Source organism: Oryctolagus cuniculus, chromosome 13 (genome assembly GCF_964237555.1).
Source record: "Oryctolagus cuniculus chromosome 13, mOryCun1.1, whole genome shotgun sequence".
Classification (NCBI taxonomy): Eukaryota; Metazoa; Chordata; class Mammalia; order Lagomorpha; family Leporidae; genus Oryctolagus; species Oryctolagus cuniculus.
In genome coordinates this window covers 50,855,725-50,876,010 of record NC_091444.1, presented here as the reverse complement: position 1 = coordinate 50,876,010, position 20,286 = coordinate 50,855,725, and the positions used below count along the sequence as shown (strand labels likewise).

General features: G+C 42.6%; 1 protein-coding gene across 1 annotated transcript; it reads right to left on the bottom strand.

Annotated features, from left to right (window-relative positions):
- Positions 1-356: 356 nt before the first annotated feature.
- SPRTN (SprT-like N-terminal domain) lies at positions 357-20,257 on the bottom strand. The gene is made up of 5 exons (XM_002717370.5): positions 19,644-20,257; positions 18,322-18,421; positions 11,608-11,736; positions 4,978-5,245; positions 357-2,702 (listed from the first exon to the last, which is right to left on the bottom strand). Exons 1-5 carry the CDS (start codon positions 19,862-19,864, stop codon positions 1,957-1,959), a joined length of 1,464 nt encoding a protein of 487 aa, XP_002717416.1. The 5' UTR covers positions 19,865-20,257; the 3' UTR covers positions 357-1,956.
- Between the last annotated feature and the right edge of the window lie 29 nt (positions 20,258-20,286).

Sequence of the window (20,286 nt, the reverse complement as noted above, 5' to 3'; positions counted from 1 at the left end):
GTTCCTCCAGTAGGGTGTGCTAGTTGACTTCCTCTTTGCAAAGCCTGCTCTACCCTTCTTTTAGCAAGGCTAACGACTCAGGGTAGAACAGTCATCTTGGATGTTGTCTCCTCAGAAACCTCCCCTGAAGTACGGGGGCGTGCTCATGGTGCTTCCCAAAGCTCCTGGCAGAGGCCTGCTCCACAGTACTGACCAGGCAGCACTGAGATCGACCCGCTTTGGTCTCGTGCCCCAGCAAGACTAGTCCTTGAGAACACAGACTGCCTCATTTACCTCACAGCCCAGACCTTTATGTGGTTTTGGCCCAGAAATTTAACTGCATATAATCTGTTAAATTGATTCAAAGAAAACGATTCTTTGAGAAAGTATAACTGCATTTATTCAACATAATACACATATTTTAGAAGCCATTTAACTATAAACATTTATTAAATATTTTTAATTCATGCTTTAAGAAATCGAAACTTATAAACATCCAACCAGAGAGGCTAAAATGAAAATGCTAACTGTTAAGAATACTGAACTGAAAGTCTCACACACATTGCTGGCAGGAGTGCAGAGTTACTCACTGAAGCTAGCGGTTCCATTCCTGAGTATACACCCAAGAGAAATGAGTAAGAATGTTCTTAGAAGCATTATTCATAGAAGCCCCAAACTGAAAATAATTCAAATGTCCATTAATATTAGAATGAATGAAAAAATTCTGGCCTATTCAGACAAATATTATAGGGTAATGAAAATGAACTTCTGCTACATATAGCACCACAGATACTACCTTATGAAGTTCAAAAACAGGCTGAGCCTTTGGGTAATAGGTGAAAATAGTAGTAATCTTTGAGAGTGGTGAGAGTGATGGGTACGGACCAGGTACAGCTGTGGTGACAAAAATGTTCTCTAACTTGATTTGGGTATTGGTTACATAGGTGGTCACTGCAGAGTTGGGCACCTTACCATGTACAAATCATACTGTGACAAAGTTAAACAGAAAACTTGTGAACTGAGGTCTCTGGGAGTATGCCAACGAGCTGTATGAGACAAAAAGCAAAATGATAAAAGTATCTCCGTCCTTTTGCTGTAACATGGAAAAGGGCATTTTTAAAAACAAAAACATTTTTCAGTGTACAAATGGCATTCCTTTTCTTGTAATGCTCTAAACTTTTGGCTTAAGGTTTGTTAATACTGTTTCCAGATAATTTTCCACTGTTACATAAATGAGGCAACTTTGTGAAACTATATATACCAGTTACTTATCAGCCCTGAATTTTAACCACTCACTTTGCTAAACTCAGTATGAAATCCAACCTCACAGAACTACAGTGGCAACTTGTTACTAGTAATATTCTAGAAGAAACATTAATTATTTTTGCTATATTCCTTTATCTACTTCAACCTAAAATCTGCTACCACTTTTTAGTAAAGGTGGAACAGAGAAATAAAATTCTTTAACTGCTAAGATTTTATAAAAACAAAAAGCAGAAAGACAAAAAACCTGAGTACCCTAAAACAACTACAAAAATTTTCTAATGTAGATTGTGTTTTAGTAGGTAATTCTGACACTAAGATTAACATCAGTTCAGGGAAAAAGTCTTAATAAATATCCAATTTAACCAAATATCTGACAGAATTTTTCACATGAATATTTTTAGGATATTCAAAATCCTTTAACAGATTCAAAATCTTTTAAGAATAAGAAAGAGCAAAAGTATGTAAAAATTATACAGAACAAACTCTAGGCTATCGTATACATAAGGCAAATGTGACTATAGCACCTTGAGATAAAATATTTTTAATTATATTGTCATATGTATATGTAAAATAGAACATTTTATACTGGTTGTGTGAACTAATTATAGCCTACAAATCTTATCTTAACCAGAACTTCCTGAATGGCCGACACAGCACATTAGTGAGGTAAAACAGGTGGTACATGAGACCCATTCGTCTTTCAAGGATTTTTCAGTTTTTGACTTTCATGCTATCATCTTCAAGGCACCAGTCCAAGTGCTCATTAATTTCAGAATTCAAAACTTCATTATGACAAACTGGACAATTAACCATTTTGCTCTGACTGGACGAACTACTGGAATTTTGAGTTGTGGTTGCAGGAGATGAACTACACTTCTGATCGCTTCCACCGCTTTGTATTTTCCTTTTCTTGATAAAAAAATTGTCAAAAACAGTCTTGTCTTCTAGCCTGGGTCGTTTATTTGGGACTTTATCTTCAGGTCCACTCACAACCTGGGATGCAGTAACAGATGCTGACTCCACGGCTTTTAAAGAATTTCTTAGGGGCATGTTAGAAGATGTAGCCATTCTTTGAGAACCAGAAGAGCTTGAGTTTTTAGTGGCATCACCAACTGTTAAGCTTTTTATTGGGGATCCATTCACTTTTCTGAAAGCTTTTGGGTTGGCAACTGATACTTTAAAAAAGTAGTTGTTTAAAACACTTTGGTGATTGGCATTAAGAACAGGGGAAATCAGATGAGATTTTTTATTTGAACCATTCTGTTCAAGTTTTACCTCAAGTTTAGAGTTTGGTCTTACAGCATTTCCTGAGTGATCCTGACTTAAACGACCTTGAGTTTTATTGAAGGCATTAGAGATCAACTTTCCAGATGAAGGTGAGTTGCTTGTTTTGCCTAGAACATATCCTTTCCCACTAAAAGGGATTAATCGCTGTGCCTCACCTCTACTGGTTTTATCTGCAAGAGAAGCAAATAAGAATTTTCTTCAACTCAGAAGGAAACAGTAAATATTAAGTGAAAAGGACAGTTTTCCCAAAATATATTATTTAACTTGAGCCATAGAATAATTAACAATTAACAGCAGAATGACAATCTTCAAAAGCAAAGCTCTAAGAGAGAGAGAGAAAAAAAAAAGGCAAAGCTCTGAAAAACACACAGAAGATAAAAAATGTATCTTGGGGCCAGCACTGTAACACAGTGGGTAAAGCCACCACCTACAATGCCTACATCCTATGTGGGCACCGGTTCTAATCCCAGATGCTCATCCAGTCTGCTATGGCCTGGGAAAGCAGTAGAAGATGGCCCAAGTTCTTGGACCCCTGCACCTGTGTGAGAGACCCAGAAGAAGCTCCTGGCTCCAGGCTTCGGATTGGCGCAGCTCCAGCCACTGTAGCCATCTGGGGAGCGAACCAGTGTATAGAAGGCATCTCTCCTCTCTCTCTGCCTCTGCCTCCCTGTAACTCTGCCTTTCAAATAAACATTTTTTTTTTTTTAAATGTATCTCACATTTAGATAAAGAATCCTGGAGTTGGCACTGTGGAGTAGTGAGTTAAGCTGCCGTCTGTGGTGCCAGCATCCCATATGGGCAACCGATTCAAGTCTCAGCTGCTCCACTTCTGATCCAGCTCTCTACTAATGTGCCTGAGAAAGCAGTGGAAAATAGCCCAAGTACTTGGACCCCTGCCACCCACATGGGAGACGTGGATGGAGTTCCAGGGTCCTGGCTTCAGCCTGGCCCAAACTCAACCATTATGGCTATTTAGGCAGTGAAACAGTGAAGTTCTCTTTCTCTCTCCCTATCACTCTTTCAAATCAATACAATAAAATATTTAATTTAAAAACACAGCATATAAAGAGAGCTTCAAAAAGTTCATGGAAAATTCTAATTGTCCTCTTAAAAAAAAAAAGACCATAACAAAGGATTTTTCGATATTTTCACCATAAATTAATGTTAAACATTTGAGGAAATAGATTGTTTACCTTGATTAGACATTATACAGTGTTTATGTATAGAATATCCCAAAAATATGTATAATTTTAATGTTCATTAAAAATTTTGTAAAAAAGAAAATTCTCATTGTCTTCCAATTCCATTTTCCATGAACTTTCTGAATCCCTCTCAATATGTCATTTCCCTTTTCCACCCATACAGTAATGGTGGAAGTCACTCAGAATCCAGCTGATAAGGGGTGTGGTGAGGACCTGCTCTTCAGGCACTGTTATTTGAATTACTTATTTTTAATTTGACAATCTTTTGCTGTCTGTTTTCTAATAACTCAGTTGGGTTAAGATAGGAGAAGGGACGTTACCTCAAATATTATCAATGGAAAAATTTCTTTTATTCATTTCTATATAGAGAGAAATATATCTTCCTATTATCATTTCATGGAAAATGGAATTTTTTTTCTTAAGTCTACACTTGAAAACTTCAAGGGGGACCGGCACTGTGGTGTAGCGGGTAAAGCTGCCACCTGCAGTGCCAGCATCCCACATGAGTGCCAGTTTGAGTCCCGGCTGCTCCACTTCCAGTCCATCTCTCTTCTATAGCCTGGGAAAGCAGTAGAAGATGGCCCAAGTCCTTGGGCCCCTGCACCCACATAGGTGACCCAGAAGAAGCACCTGGCTCCTGGCTTTGGATCGATGCAGCTTCGGCCATTGCAGCCAATTGGGGAGTGAACAATCGGATGGAAGACCTCTCTCTTTCTCTCTCTCTGCCTCTCCTCTGTGTAATTCTGATTTTCAAATAAATAATAAATCTTAAAAAAAAAAAAAAAAAAACTTCTATACTAGGAATAATCTTTAAGCTTATCTTTTTTTTTTTTTTTTTTTTTTTGGACAGGCAGAGTTAGTGAGAGAAAGAGAGAAAGAGAAAGGTCTTCCTTTTTCCGTTGGTTCACCCCTCAAGTGGCCACTACGGCCGGCGCGCTGTAACGATCCAAATCCAGGAGCCAGGTACTTCTGGTCTCCCATGCGGGTGCAGGGCCCAAGGACCTGGGCCATCCTCCACTGCACTCCAGGGCCACAGCAGAGAGCTGGACTGGAAGAGGAGCAACCAGGACAGAATCTGGCACCCCGACAGGGACTAGAACCAGGGGTGCCGGTGCCATAGGCAGAGGATTAGCCTAGTGAGCCGTGACGCCAGCCAAGCTTATCTTAATACTGTTTCCTAAAGGAGAGTAATTCTTTACATTATAGCTATGATCATGGAAAAGTTGGAAAAATATTAAAGTACCTTTATTCTCCCCTGCCGATTCCAGGTGCTGTCCTAGTTTCATCTTTCCTCTGCCTTTCTTTGAGTAGTTCTCTGGTTCCTTGATTTTTATATAAGTGCCTCCACAGGTTTTCTGGTGCTTGGCCCACCAATAGTCATGAGCAGAGGGCGCCCTGTTAGTAGCACGTTTAACATAGCCATAATATGGTTTTTCATACTGACATGGCCCATTGCAGCGCCACCAATGTCGCCGGTACTCATCCACCTCATCGTGAAAAGTATGGTATACCTGAGTTGAGAGAGGAGTTTTAGTACATGATGAATGTACAAGTTAACAATTTTAAGGAAATATTGCAAATAAACAGTCTTGGCAGGGGTGAAGATTAAACTGTCCATTTCCCAGAGCTTTCTGAAAAGTTTTAATTTGGGAGAAACAATGGCTATTGCTCAAAAATCCATCTTAATGGAAAATAACAGCAATTAATTTAATATTTCCTAAGCTGTGAAAAAAAAAAAAAAAAAAAAAACAAACCAAACTCATGAGCTTAGAAGACAATGCTTTTAAAAACAAAATCTACGGGGCAGGTGCTGTGGTGCAGTGGGTTAAAGCCCTGGCCTGAAGTGCCAGCATCCCATATGGGCTAGAGCCAGCTGCTCCTCTTCTGATCCAGCTCCCTACTAATGCATTTGGGAAAGCAATGGAAGACAGCCTAAGTCCCTGGTCAGATGGAATCAGTGGATGGAAGACCTCTCTCTCTGTCTACCTCTCTCTCTAACTCTGTCCTTCAAATAAACAAAAATAAAAAAAAAAAAAAAATAGAGGCCGGCACTGTGGCATAGCAGGTAAATATTGCCGCCTGCAATGCCAGTATCCCATATGGGTGCCAGTTCGAGTCCCGGTTGCTCCACTTCCGATCCAGCTCTCTGCTGCAGCCTGGGAGAGCAGTGGAGGATGGCCCAAGTCCTTGGGGCCCTGCACCCACGTAGGAAGACCCAGGAGAGGCTCTGATTCCTGGCTTCGCATTGATACAACTCCGGCCATTGGGTCATCTGGGGAGTGTACCAGCAGATGGAAGACCTCTCTCTCTGCCTCTCCTTCTCTAACTCTGACTTTCAAATAAATTAATTAATTAAAAAAAAAAAAAAAGAGAACAAAATCCATGAAAACCTTCCACAGACACTGTCTCAGAAATGAAGTTTTAAAACTAACACCAATTAAAATAAAGATTTGATATATATAACACCACAAGAATCATTGTTACTGATAAATGGAAATTTTCCCTATAAGTAACCATACCAAAACGTTCTGGGGGCCAGCATTGTAGTATAGCAGGTTAAGCCTCCACCTGCAATGCCAGCATCCCATATGGGTGCCAATTCGAGATCCCTGCTCCACTTCTGATCCAGCTCCCTACCAACGTGCCTGGGAAAGCAGTGGAAGATGGCCCAAGTGCTCGTGTCCTACACCCACGTGGGAGACTCGGAAGAAGCTCTGGCCATTGCGGCCATTTGTGGAGTGAACCAGAGGATGGAAGACAGATCAATTAGAGTCTCAGTGTCTGTCTGTCTGTCTCTGTCTTTCCTCCTCTAACTCTGCCTTTCAAATAAATAATAAATAAACTATTTTCTGTAAATGCTTGACCCTAGCATACAAGCATCCTAACAAATGACGCCTCTGCTAAGCTTGCTTTCCACATTCTCGAAGTTCTTGGCTACTCTGTGATACACTTTAGGGGTAACATTTTATCTATTCAGAGATGTGTCTCTCCTACCAAACTGAAAATTCTCCAGAATTTGAATGTTTTCATTTTTGTGGCCCTTGTGCTAATATAACACACTGTAGTGCTCGGCACAGCGAAGGTATTCAGTAAGCATTTGCCAAGTGAAGGAAAAGTCACTGAGTTAAATGAAAGATTCTTTGCAATATTCTTTTCAGTCTTCAGCAGGATTCTTTCCACTCACCCTATAAATGAAACCTTAACTTAGATCCTAAGCAGAAAGCAGTTCTACTTGAAAAGAGGATTTGATCTTCCAACACAGAAAGTCAGCACTGCGGACTGCTACTCCTGGAGCAGGCACCTGAATCAGTAGGGAAGATGCCACTTGCACCTGCATCCCAGATGGGAGTGCCCGGGTCTGAGGGCCAGCTCCACCCCTGATTCCAGATTCCTGCTAATGCGCACCCTGGGAGGCAGCAGGTGACACTCAAGTAGTTTAAGTTAGGTCCCTGCCACTCACATGGGAGACCTGCATTGTGTTACCAGCTCCTGGCATAGACCTGGTTATTGCAGGGACTTGGGTAGTGAAATCAGCACATGCATGGGAACTCACTCTCTCTGCCACTCAAAACAAAACAAAACAAATTTCTTAAAAAGCAACTGTCAATCCTAAGTGCCTATATACACTTTTTCTTCTGTCTTCTTGGTGGCACATCACTATTTGTATAAGAATAAGGAGTATCTGTGTGTATGTATTTTTCTAACAAAGACCTTTACCTTCTAATAAAGGGTAATGCTAAGTTTTCTATAACTCCATTGACAGTTGTATATTATTTCTCTATCAGAAACAAGAATATTACTTTACTTGACAAGCATGCAAATACTGCACCTTATTTTAGATGCAGAAGGTACTGGGACATAGGTTTTGGGGCAAAGAGATTATGTTGGACTGTCCTCTCCATTATGTTCAGAACCTGTCACTTAATAATCCATTAGCAAAGACAGAGAATTGGATCTGTTTTGCTTCCAACTCTTCTAACTCCTACAGGCCAGGAATGTGACTTTTATTTAACAATGTAGTCACTAAAATAAAACATTGCTTGACAGCGTGAAAGTAGATTCCCTGTGCAGTTTGTCCCAACAGGATGTAACTTGTAGAACCAACGGGTATTCACTCTGTAAAAACCTAAGAAAAAGACACAGTCAAGATAAAAGAGTACATTCTTGCCGGTGCCGTGGCTCACTAGGCTAATCCTCCACCTTGCGGCGCCGGCACACCGGGTTCTAGTCCGGGTCGGGGCGCTGGATTCTGTCCCGGTTGGCCCTCTTCTAGGCCAGCTCTCTGCTGTGGCCAGGGAGTGCAGTGGAGGATGGCCCAAGTGCTTGGGCCCTGCACCCCATGGGAGACCAGAAGAAGTACCTGGCTCCTGCCATCGGATCAGCGCGGTGCGCCAGCCGCAGCGCGCAGGCTGCAGAGGCCATTGGAGGGTGAACCAACGGCAAAAGGAAGACCTTTGTCTCTCTCTCACTGTCCACTCTGCCTGTCAAAAAAAAAAAAAAAAAGAGTATATTCTCTTCCAACTGAACAATGGGAAAGACACCAGGGTTTAACCAAGCCATTTATGAAAGTACTTTCAGGGCTGGTGCCGTGGCTCACTTGGTTAATCCTCCGCCTGCAGCACTGGCATCCCATGTGGGCACCGGTTCTAGTCCCAGTTGCTCCTCTTCCAGTCCAGCTCTCTCCTGTGGCCCGGGGAAGGCAGTGGAGTATGGCACAAGTGCTTGGGCCCTGCACCCATATGGGAGACCAGGAGGACGCACCTGGCTTCTGCCTTTGGATCAGCGTAGCTCCGGCCGTAGCGGCCATTTGGGGGGTGAACCAACGGAAGGCTTTTCTCTGTCTCTCTCACTTTCTAACTCTGTCAAATAAATAAATAAATAAATAAGAAAGTACTTCCAGGGGCCGGCGCAGCAGCGGTATCCCATGTGGGTGCCGGTTCAAGACCCAGCTGCTCCACTTCCCATCCAGCTCTCTGCTATGGCCTGGGAAAGCAACAGAAAATGGCCCAAGTCCTTGGGCCCTTGCACCCACGTGGGAGACCCGGAAGAAGCTCCTGGCTCCTAGCTTCGGATCAGCGCAGCTACGGCCATTGAGGCCAATTGAGGAGTGAACCATCGGATGGAAGACCTCTCTCTCTCTCTCTCTGCCTCTCTTCTCTCTGTGTAACTCTTTCAAATAAATAAATAAATCTTTTAAAAAAAAGTACTTCCAAAAGTGCATGTAAAAATATGGAATTGAGTTTATTTTGGTGTAAAAATAATTGAAACATGTAACTAATAATTAACCAGGTCTTTAGAAAAGCAAAAACTGATAGATACTCCAAATGGCCGCGAGCTTCCACAGCTTTCCCAGGCATACAGGCAGGGAGCTGGATCAGAAGTGGAGCAGCCAGGACTCAAACTGGTGCCCTTATGGCATGCTGGCACTGCAGGTGACAGCTTAACCCTCCAATCCACAATGCCATGCCCAGAACTTTTCATTTTCCAACACATTGCCTTTACTGACTTTGAAAGAAAGGAAATACCTGGGAGTGGATATTTAGGCTAACAAAGATGCCCACATCCCACAGTGGAGTGCCTGGCTTGACTCCCCCCTCTGGCTTCTCGCTCCACTTCCTGCTAATATAGACCCTAGGAGACAGTGATAATGGCTCAAGTAATTGCCACCTTTGTGGGACACCTGGATTGCATTCCCAGCTTCTAGCTTTGGCCCTGATCCTGCCTCAAGCATTGTAATCCTTTAGGGAGTAAACCAGTAGACAAGAACTCTCTCTCTCAAATAAATGAATAAAATTTTGTAAAACACACACACACACACACACACACACACAGAATTTAATCTATGTAGGAATTTATATTCTACTCAGTTCAATTTAATACTTGCTAATCTCATGAAGGGTACGTTACATCTTTACCTAGATATACATAAGAAAGAGTAAAAGCTATCCTATGTTCAGGATGTTTACTTTTATAAAAGTAAAATAAACATTGTGAAAGGTTAATTTCTCTGTTGAGATAAGAGGGAGAAGTTACATCCCACTGGAATGATGAAGGACACTGTGATACAAATTAGAAGAAAGAGCACACTTTAAGGAAGGGACACACATGAGGAGGGCAGGGAGGTAAAAATTCAGTTAAACAGAAACACAGGACACAAGCAGGAGAGTTGGGGTTGGGGATATGAAAAATATGATTATTTAATAATTAATAAAATCAATACAATAAAAATGACTATTTAATTAGTGCCGAAATTGTGCTAAAATGTTTGGCATGTGTTTTCTCCTCTAATTCTTTCTCCTCACAAGGCGCCAATACATAGGTACTGTTATCACCCCCCATCTGCCATGTGAGTAAAATAAGACCTAGAAGAGCTAAGTAGGTCACAAGGTTAATCATTAGTGGAGGCGCATTTGAACCCCAGCAGTCTGACGGCTCATGCTTTTTTGACCCCAGGCTTTGCCACCTGCTACAATACTATGCAGAGATATGAATGAAAAAGATTTCTGGTGAAGGAAGTGACACATGAAATACTACCAGAATATACGATGGACTGAAAGAAACTACAGAGGCTGTGCTGTGACATAGTGGGCTAAGCCTCTGCCTGAAGCACCGGCACCCCAAAAGGGCATCAGTTCGTGTCCTGCATGCTTCTCTTCCGATCCAGCTCTTTTTATGGCCTGGGAAAGCAGAAGATGGCCCTGCACCCAAGTGGGAGACTGGGAAGAAGCACCTGGCTTCAGATCAGCTCAGTTCTGGCCATTGAGGTTGTTTGGGGAGTGAACCAGTGAATGAAGACCTTTCTCTCTCTCTCCCTTTCTGTCTGTAACTCTACCTCCCAAAATAAATAAAATCTTTAAAAAAAAATCTATAATCTCTCAAATATAATCTCAGAGATCCTTTTTTTTTTTTTTTTTTGACAGGCAGAGTGGACAGTGAGAGAGAGAGAGACAGAGAGAAAGGTCTTCCTTTTGCCGTTGGTTCACCCTCCAATGGCCGCCGCGGCCGGCGCACTGCGGCTGGCGCACCGTGCTGATCCGATGGCAGGAGCCAGGAGCCAGGTGCTTCTCCTGGTCTCCCATGGGGTGCAGGGCCCAAGCACTTGGGCCATCCTCCACTGCACTCCCTGGCCACAGCAGAGAGCTGGCCTGGAAGAGGGGCAACCAGGACAGAATCCGGCGCCCCGACTGGGACTAGAACCCGGTGTGCCGGCGCCGCTGGGCGGAGGATTAGCCTAGTGAGCCGCGGCACCGGCCCCCTCAGAGATCCTTTTAACATTCCAGAGGAGAGGTGTTGCAGGCCTGAATTACCTATGCATAAAATGTTGACCTACAGGGCAGGTGTTTGGCCTAAGAGGTCAGTCTCTGGTGGAACACCTGCCTTCCATATCAGAGTATTTAGGAGTCAATTCCCACATCCCAATCCTAACGCCAGCTTTCTGTTAATGCAGACTCTGCTGCCTGGGAGACAACAGTAATAGCTTAACTGGGTTCCTGCTACCCATGTGGGAAACCTGGATTGAGTACCAGGCTCCAGGCTGTGGCTTGGCCCAGCCCTGGCTGTTATAGGCATTTAGGGAGTGAAACAATGACAACAACTCTATTTGTCTCTCTGCCTTTCAAATAAATAAGTTAATTTTTTTTTAAATGTTGACCTATAGGAAGTCAGAGGTCTCAGGGACACTGCTGCTCTGCTGCCCTTCTACCACGTAAGCTTAGACAAAACAATCAGCATCTTCTACTCTAGGACTGTCATTCACTGCTGCAAATCCTCAAACACAATATTTGTTTCTTGCTATTCCTATATTTAAATTAAATCTCAGGAGCTACTGAATTAATAGCTACTAAATATCATAAATACATAGGGCTTTACACACCGTTATATTGGCTCCAGTCAGGTGGTTGATGCGATTCATATGTTTACAAAACTCTGGACCATGTCCTTCCCGGTCTTTATCATTATTAGTCACAAATAAATAGGCGTGTATCATTTCATGCAAGAGGGTCTGAAACAGAAAACAATCAATTTGTTATGGAACATTTTGATCACGGGCTCAAACTGACAAAAGACATGAACCACCTTTCAAGAAAGCTTATGTAAGCACACATTCAAAACTTTTGCACATAACATCTGAAGCTTCGTAGCTCCCAGGTTAAGAACTCCTTTGTCCAGGAAGGCTTCTATTAATCAAAACACAGAAGAAAATATAAATGAATTCTACAACAAAAACTTTATAATTCTGATAGGAAAAAATTTATTAAGTAATATGAAGAGAAACTCAGAAAAATATACATGTAATTCATACCATAGGTTATTAATTACTAATATTATAAAGGGTTCCTAATGAGAAAAGAGAAATAACACTTCCATTTTAAAATGGACAAAGGTTACAGAGTTCACGAGGCATAAGTGACCCATAAACATATGAAAACCTGCTCAACTTCTTTTATAAGAGAAATATGAATCAACAGTATATTAGGGCCGGCGCCGCAGCTCACTTGGTTAATCCTCCGCCTGTAACGCCAGTACCCCAGGTTTTAGTCCCAGTTGGGGCACCAGATTCTGTCCCAGTTGCTCCTCTTCCAATCCAGCTCTCTGCTGTGGCCCGGGAAGGCAGTGGAGGATGGCCCAAGTGCTTGGGCCCTGCAGCCACATGGGAGACCAGGAGGAAGCACCTGGCTCCTGGCTTCGGATCAGCGCAGCGCGCTGGCCGTAGCGGCCACTTGGGGGGTGAACCAATGGAAAAAGGAAGACCTTTCTCTCTTTCTCTCACTGTCTAACTCTGCCTGTCAAAAAAAAAAAAAAAGTCTATTAGGATACTATATCTTGCTTATCAAGATTGGCAAAACTCCTAAAGTTTGACATTGTTAGTAAAGCTAAGAGAAAATAAACTTCACCATACTTTGCTGGCAAAGTGTGAAATGGTACACCCTCTGTGGAGAATTCGGTGGTATCTAGCAAAATTACAAATTCATTTATCCTTTGAGCCAGCAATACCCAGACTAGCATGAAAGGTCATATATGCAAAGCATATTTTTTGTGGCACTGTTTATAATGGCAAAAGATTAGAAATAACTCAAGTGTTTAGCAACAGAAGCTCGGTTGAATGCACTATAGTACATCTACAAGATGGAATTCTATGCAGCCAAAAAAACCGAAAAGTTCTAAGAGATTATTTGGAGGAAATTCCAAAGTTTAGGAAAAAGATAAAGTACAGGGGCTGGCATTTGGTGTAGTGGGTGGTGTAGTGGGTAAAGCCACCGCCTGTGATGCCAGTATTCTATACAGACACCAGTTTGTGTCCTGGCTGCTCAACTTTTGATCCAGTTCCCTGACAATGTCCCTGGGAAAGCAGAAGATAGCCCAAATGCTAGGGCCCCTTTACCCACATGGTAGACCAGAAGAAGCTCCTGGCTTCGGACCAGCCCAGCTCCAGCTGTTGTGGCCATTTGGAGAGTGAAACAGTAAATGGATGATGTGTGTGTGTGTGTGTGTGTGTCCTCTTTTTCTGTAACTGCCTTTCAAATAAATAAATCTTTAAAAAATTTATTGTGTGGGGGCCAGTACTGTGGGGTAGCAGGTAAAGCCACTATCTGCAGTGTCAGCATAACATAAGGGTGCTGGTTCCAGTCCCAGCTGCTGCTCTACTTCTGATCCAGCTCTCTGCTATGGCCTGGAAAAGCAGTAGGATCCTGCACCTGCGTGGGAGACCCGGATGAAGCTCCTGGCTCCTGGCTTCAGATCAGCACAACTCCCGGCAACAACTTCTCTCTGAGGAGAGAACCAGCAGATGGAAGATCTCTCTCTCTCTCTCTCTCTCTGCCTTTCAAATAAATTAATAAATCTTTTATATATATAGTGTGTGGTAGAGGGGAATAGTAAATGAATGGAAGTATTTGTAAAACAGAGAAATGAAAGAAAAAGTTAAGGATCTAATGATAGTTCCTATGGTAGGCAGGGAGCTCAGGACAGAGAAGGACAAGCATAGAACAAGATTCTAGTCTTAGGGTTTCAATTCATGTAAAATTTTAAACACACAATAAAACCTACTGTTTATTTCACTTCAAGGATAGAGAAGTTTATGTGCAAAATTTTAGAAAGCATTCAGGATTACTAAGCCTTTTTGCTCTAAAAAATACAAATATGCTTTTTTGAAAAACTAAAAATCATAAAAATCTTCAAAAGCATACTTTCTTCAAAATCTTCCAGAATTTTTAAAGCATAATTTTCATAGAAGAACTAGACTTGCAATAATGAATTTTAGTCTTATAAAATTAGGTTGAACAGAAAAATGGGGAAAATTACACATTTTATCATGGTCATTATGAAAATGTCCCTTTTAAAATTATTAACTGTATTATTATTATTATTATTATTTTTTTGACAGGCAGAGTGGACAGTGAGAGAGAGAGAGACAGAGGGAAAGGTCTTCCTTTACTGTTGGTTCACCCTCCAATGGCCACCACGGCTGCTGATCCGAAGCCAGGAGCCAGGTGCTTCCTCCTGGTCTCCCATGTGGCTGCAGGGCCCAAGCACTTGGGCCATCTGCCACTGCCTTCCCGGGCCACAGTAGAGAGCTGGACTGGAAGAGGAGCCACCGGGACAGAATCTGGCACCCTGACCGGGACTAGAACCTGGTGTGCCGGTGCCACAGGCGGAGGATTAGCCTATTGAGCCACAGCACCGGCCCTAACTGTATTTCTTAAAAAGAACTTTATTTTTCAAGTAAATGACATTCTATTCAAAAGATACGTACTCAACAAAGGCCACTCTACATTTCAAAACTTTCCCAACCTTTTAAAACACTGACAATTTTCTTATAAAGGAGAAACGAATTTAGGGTGCTGATTTTGTGTTCAGTTAAACATTTAACACATTTTGAAAATCATACATGACACCATACAAAACATTTCTAGCTTTATATACCTACTGCTTTCCACATTTAGCTAGAGTCAAGCTCTATAACGTGGTCCCAACATACTTGTTTCCCATTAATGTTCTATCTGGTCAAAGGCAACAATTTCTGGTCGTAAATATGTCACGAGTTCTCTTTTGTTCATAAAATTCCCTTACAGGGGCCAGCACTGTGGCATAGCGAGTTAACGCCCTGGCCTGAAGCTCTGGCATCCCATATGGGCGCTGGTTCAAGACCTGGCTACTTCAGTTTCAATCCAGCTCTCTGCTATGGCCTGGGAAGGCAGCAGAAGATGGCCTGAATCCTTGGGCCCCTGCACCCACGTGGGAGACCTGGAAGAAGCTCCTGGCTCCTGGCTTCAGCTGTTGCAGCGAACTGGGGAGTGAACCATTGGATAGAAGACTTCTCTCTCTCTCACTGTGTGTGTAACTCTGACTTTCAATTAAATAATATTAAAAAAAAGGAAAAAAAAACCTCCCTTACATTCTGCCATGAGTAGTCTACCATCTCTTCTTGTCCATAGTCCAATCTGTCCTTTAAGGCTCAGCTCTCCAGATTTTAATGATCAGTAGTAACAGCTATAAGGCTGAGTGATACAGGGGACAGAATAAGACCTTTAGAGCCAGGGACTAGAGCCTAAACCAAGGATCTATTATTTATTAAGAATGAGATGTGGGAAAAGTTCCTACCTGCTCTAGGGTAACGGCTACAATTAATCTAGTTCAAAGTCAGGCACACAAAAGGTGCTGAAAAGTGAATGGTAAGAGTGGTGGTAGTACTAATAAAATCTATATTTATAAATCTTGACTTCTTTTCATTTTCTGAATCCCATTCATTATGATTCAATTAACTATTTGCAAGACATTCTTCCTCTGTTCTTGACCAGGTTGATACTATGGCTTTCTGCCAACAGGAAATGCTCCCCTGACAGGACTATCACCCATTTCTAATCCTCCCGTTCAGCAGTTTAAAAAAAAAAAAAAAGCTCATATGTTTAATAATTTATTTAATACACATTTATCACACAGATAGTCTTCTAATTAAGGCACCTTATAAGGCTTATTTGGTTAATAATGCTGTTCAAACTTTTGGTTTGTTTTATGTGTACTATTTTTTCTGCTTATTGAATTACTAAAATAGTTGTGTTTTTGCACCTCCAAATTTATGTTTCAAAGAATTTAAAACTATACTACCTTTCACAGTCATGTTTTTGTTTAATAGACTCTCATCATTACAAAATGTCCCCTTTCTACTAAAACTTGTGTCCTTGAGGTTTTTTAGTCTTTTTTTTTTTAATATTTATTTTATTTGAAAGTCAGAGTTACAGAAAGAGAAGAAGAAACAGAGAGAGAGAGAGAGAGAGAATGAGAATCTCCCATCCACTGGTTCACTCCCCAGATGGCCACAAGCTGGGAGCCAGGAGCTTCCTCCAGTTCTCCCACATGGATGGCAAAGGCTCAAGCATTTGGGCCACCTTCCCCTGCTTTTCCCAGGCCACTAGCATGGAGCTGGATTGGAAGTGGATCAGACAGGACATGAACCGACGCTTATATGGGATGCTGGCATCATAGGTAGAGGCTTTACCTGCTATGCCACAACACCAGCCGCTTTTTAGTCAGATATTAATATAGCCATAATAGCTTTCTGTTGCAAAATGTCTGGATGACATAATTTTCCATTCTCTTAACATGTGTACATCTTTACTATAATTACGCCTCTTTTAATCTAATATAGGTTGAGTATCCCTTATCTGGAATGCTTGTGACCAAAACTATTTTGGATTTTGAAATATTTTCACTTACATAATGAGACATCATGGGGTTAGTAGCTAAGTCTAAACACAAAATTAATTTATGTTTCATATATACCTTATGACATATAGCTTGAAGGTAATTTTGCATGCTGTTTTTAGGGTACTTGAGTTTCTGCTGTGGCATCAAGTCAGGTGTGGAATTTTCCATTGTAGCATCATGCTGGTACTAAAAACGTCTTGGATTTTTAGAACATTTTGGATTTTCAGATTAGAGATGTTCAACCTTTTTTTTATTCTTTAAGACTTATTTATTTATTTGAAAGTCAAGAGTTACAGAGAGGGGTATTTTCAATCCGCTAGTTCACTCCCCAAATAGCCACAGTAGTCAGGGCTGGGCCAGGCCGAATGCAGGAGCCAAGACCTTCACCCAGGTCTCCCATGTGGGTGCAGGGGCCCAAGGACTTGGGCCATCTTCCACTGCTTTCCTAGGCCATTAGCAAGAAGCTGGATCAGAAGTGGGGCAGCCAGGACATGAACCAGAGCCCCTATGGGATGCTGGTGCTGCAGGCGGAGACTTAACCCACTATGCCACAGCAACAGCCCTCAACCTTTTTGTTATTCCATATCTTTAACTGAAGTGTTTAGCTTGCTTACATTTAATGTAATAATGGATATTGTTTATGCCTACTTTCCTCTTTGTCATCTGGGCTTTGTTCTTTATTCCTCCTTTTTCATTAACCAAGTATTTCTGTTGTGCCATTTTATATTTAGCAGCTACTTATTTTTTTTCACAAAATGTGATCAAAAAAGAAACACATAATATACAATTTACCATATTAACCTTTTTATGTAACTAATTCAGTAGTGTTAAATACTTCCATACTGTGAAACCTATTACCTTTTACTATGCTTAAAAATAGCACCCTTCAGGATTTCCAGGCCCGTTTATGTCTAACATATTTACCACTGCAGGTTCTTTTGTGTAGATTTCCCAAGGGATATCACTGCAGCAGGACAAATCCCACTGGGAGCACACTGGGTGTCTGCCTAATCCAAACTAAGTTACGTTTAGTAGATGCCTAAAGTATGCACAGTGGTCCTTCTGCTCTGTTTTGCTAGCAAGAGTGATCACAGCCCTAGATATGAAGTGTGCCCTCCGGCTGACTTCAGCTGCCAACTCAGCAACATGGTGACTTAACAGAGGATAATGAAAAATTTTGTGTCTCAATGGGAAAACCTGGATTCTGGGGGGTTCTCTGCATCTAAATATGGAACTTAAACAAATTACTTAACGCCTCTAAACCTTCACTTCCTCATTTAAAATGAAGATGGGGTCGGCACTGCGGCACAGCAGGTAAACTTGCTGCCTGTGACACCAGCATTCCACAGCAGCACCAGTCTGAATCTCAACTGTTCCACTTCTGATCCAGCTCCCTGGTAAGGTACCTGGGAAAGCAGTGCAAGATGGTCCAAATGCCTGGGCCCCTGCCACCCATGTGGGACACCCAAATGGAGTTCCAAGTTTTGGGCTTTGGACTAGCCCAGCATTGGCTGTTGCAGTCATTTAGGGAGCGAACTAGCAGATGGAAGATCAATCAATCAATCAATCTCTCTCTCCCTCTCTCTGTAACTCTGCCTTTCAAAAAAAAAAAAAAAAAAAGCTTTTTTAAATATTGAAGATCACAACACATAGGGCTATCATAAAGATTAAATAAGATACGAGATAATATACCTAAAATCCTTTCTTAACTTTGAAGCACTGTAAAAGTAGAAGGTACTCATTATTATTTGCCCCATAACTCAAGTGCATTCTATGAGAAAAATGTTTCTTTTTAAATGTAGAAGTTAGTTCAAAGCAATCTAAATCAGTGACAAGAATCTGTAAATTACTGAGCTAAGAATCAGGTTTACTCAAAGAATACCTCTACAAGATCCTTTCTTGGTCTCAACTTTAAAAGGGGTTCACTAAGACGGATGGAACACATTCCACCACTTCCTTCATAGCTGCATATGCCAGCACACCTGGAAAACAACCACCACAAAAATGGGTTACAGTTATCAAGCAGACATATACAAAAGAGAAACAAAACAGATTCTTATACACTCTATTAGGAGAGAGCTTTCTGGAAAGTATATCCTCTTTGGGAACAGACACTAGTGCTTCATCTCTGTTCATGAAGAGCAATGGCTTCCCACTCCATTGCAGGCTGCATGCAAGAGCTCACCCAGGACAATCCTGTTCTACTCTAAGCCTCTTCCCCCCACAAGCTATCATCAGTTTGTGGTGGTTAACAAGCAGATGTCCAGCAGCATATATGAAGGAGATTTGTACTTTAAACACGATTTTGTATCACACCTTAATCTGTCCTACTGTAGGTTGTTTTGTATCAAATCAAAAACAACCGTGGGGGGCAGGCACTGTGACACGGCAGGTTCAGCCCTGCTTCAGTGACCAGCTGCCTGCTAATGCCCCTGGGAGACAGCAGATGATGGCCCCACTACTTGAGTTTCTGTCACCTGTGTTGGAGACCAAGATGGAGTTCCTAGCTCTTGCATTCAATCTGGCCTACCCCGTCCCCACCCCCAACCTCACTCCACCCCCTGTTGTGGATATTTAGGAAGACAACCAGCAAATGGAAAATCTCTGTCTTTCTCAGTCAGAAAAAGAGGCATGGCAAAGTGGTAACTGAAACTTAACTCTGATAATGTGCAGCTTATCAACTCAAATCAGCAGCTCTCAAACTTCATGTGTAGAGAGGGGATCCTTTTAGAAGCATCACCAAAGAGCTCCCGAGTCGAGAAATATGGAGACCTCAACTCCCTCCCCATTCCAAAACACTGGCTCACTACACCAAGTGGTGGTTTGTTAACTAGGCCATCACGCAGCCTTCGGCAGTTTTTCTGCGTCCTCAGCTGCCTTTCTGGAAAGATCTGAGTGCTTGTCCCTCTTGTTTTCTAGAGCACTAGCACAGGAAGGTTAGAAACGTGTGACTTTACAGTGGGGCGAGTTGTCTTTTTTTTTTTCTTCTTCTTCTTTTGGTCTTTTTCCCCCTCATTATGTTCTTTCTAATTCCAACTACAGTGGCGTGAGCTACATAGCTTTCTTAGCTGTTTGAACTGGATAAGAAGAGAGAAACACATCAAGCGTCCAAAGCCAAACGCTCTGGTTTAACTCCCCTGGGACTGGCAGGCAAGAAGTGCGGCCCCCTCCGCCTCGGTTCCCCCCGCGGGGCTCGGGACTCACAGGGTCATGCGCAAGCTCCACTTCACCTCCACGGCCTCCAGCTGGCCCCAGAAGAACCGGTCGTTGAACTGCACAAACAGGGCCTGCAAATCCGGCGTGGGGTCCACCAACTCCCAGGACGCGTCTACCAGCGACAGGGGCTCCTGGGCGCCATCGCGCTCCGCAACCTGCAAGTTCCACTCCTCCTGAAGCTGAAGTGCCAAAACCAGGTCCTCATCCATCACTGCCAGGATCCCAGTCGGGGCTCACTGGCGTTAGGCTGACTCCCGACTCAGGCCGCAGAAACGTTTCAGAGGCTTCAAGCTCCTAGGATACCGGTTCTCGGGCTGCTCTCGGGGTCGCTCTGCCAATCTCGCGAGAACTCGGGGAAAACGGAACTGAGAACAGGAACCAGAACCGAGTTTGCTCCGAACTCCGACGGCAAGATTCTAGGGCTTAAACAAGAAACTAGCCGTGACACCTCGAAACTGGAGCAGAACCCCGGGCTCGGCCCGAGGACGGTTACAGGAAGCTAGTTAACGCGTCTACGCTTCACCAGGAACTTCAAACCCAAACGTCACGCTCTGCTCATGCGCAGTACTTAAGCCTCGCCCTCTCGCCCTCTCCCCGCTTCCGCAATAACTCCTCCTGCGCGTGCGCTCTA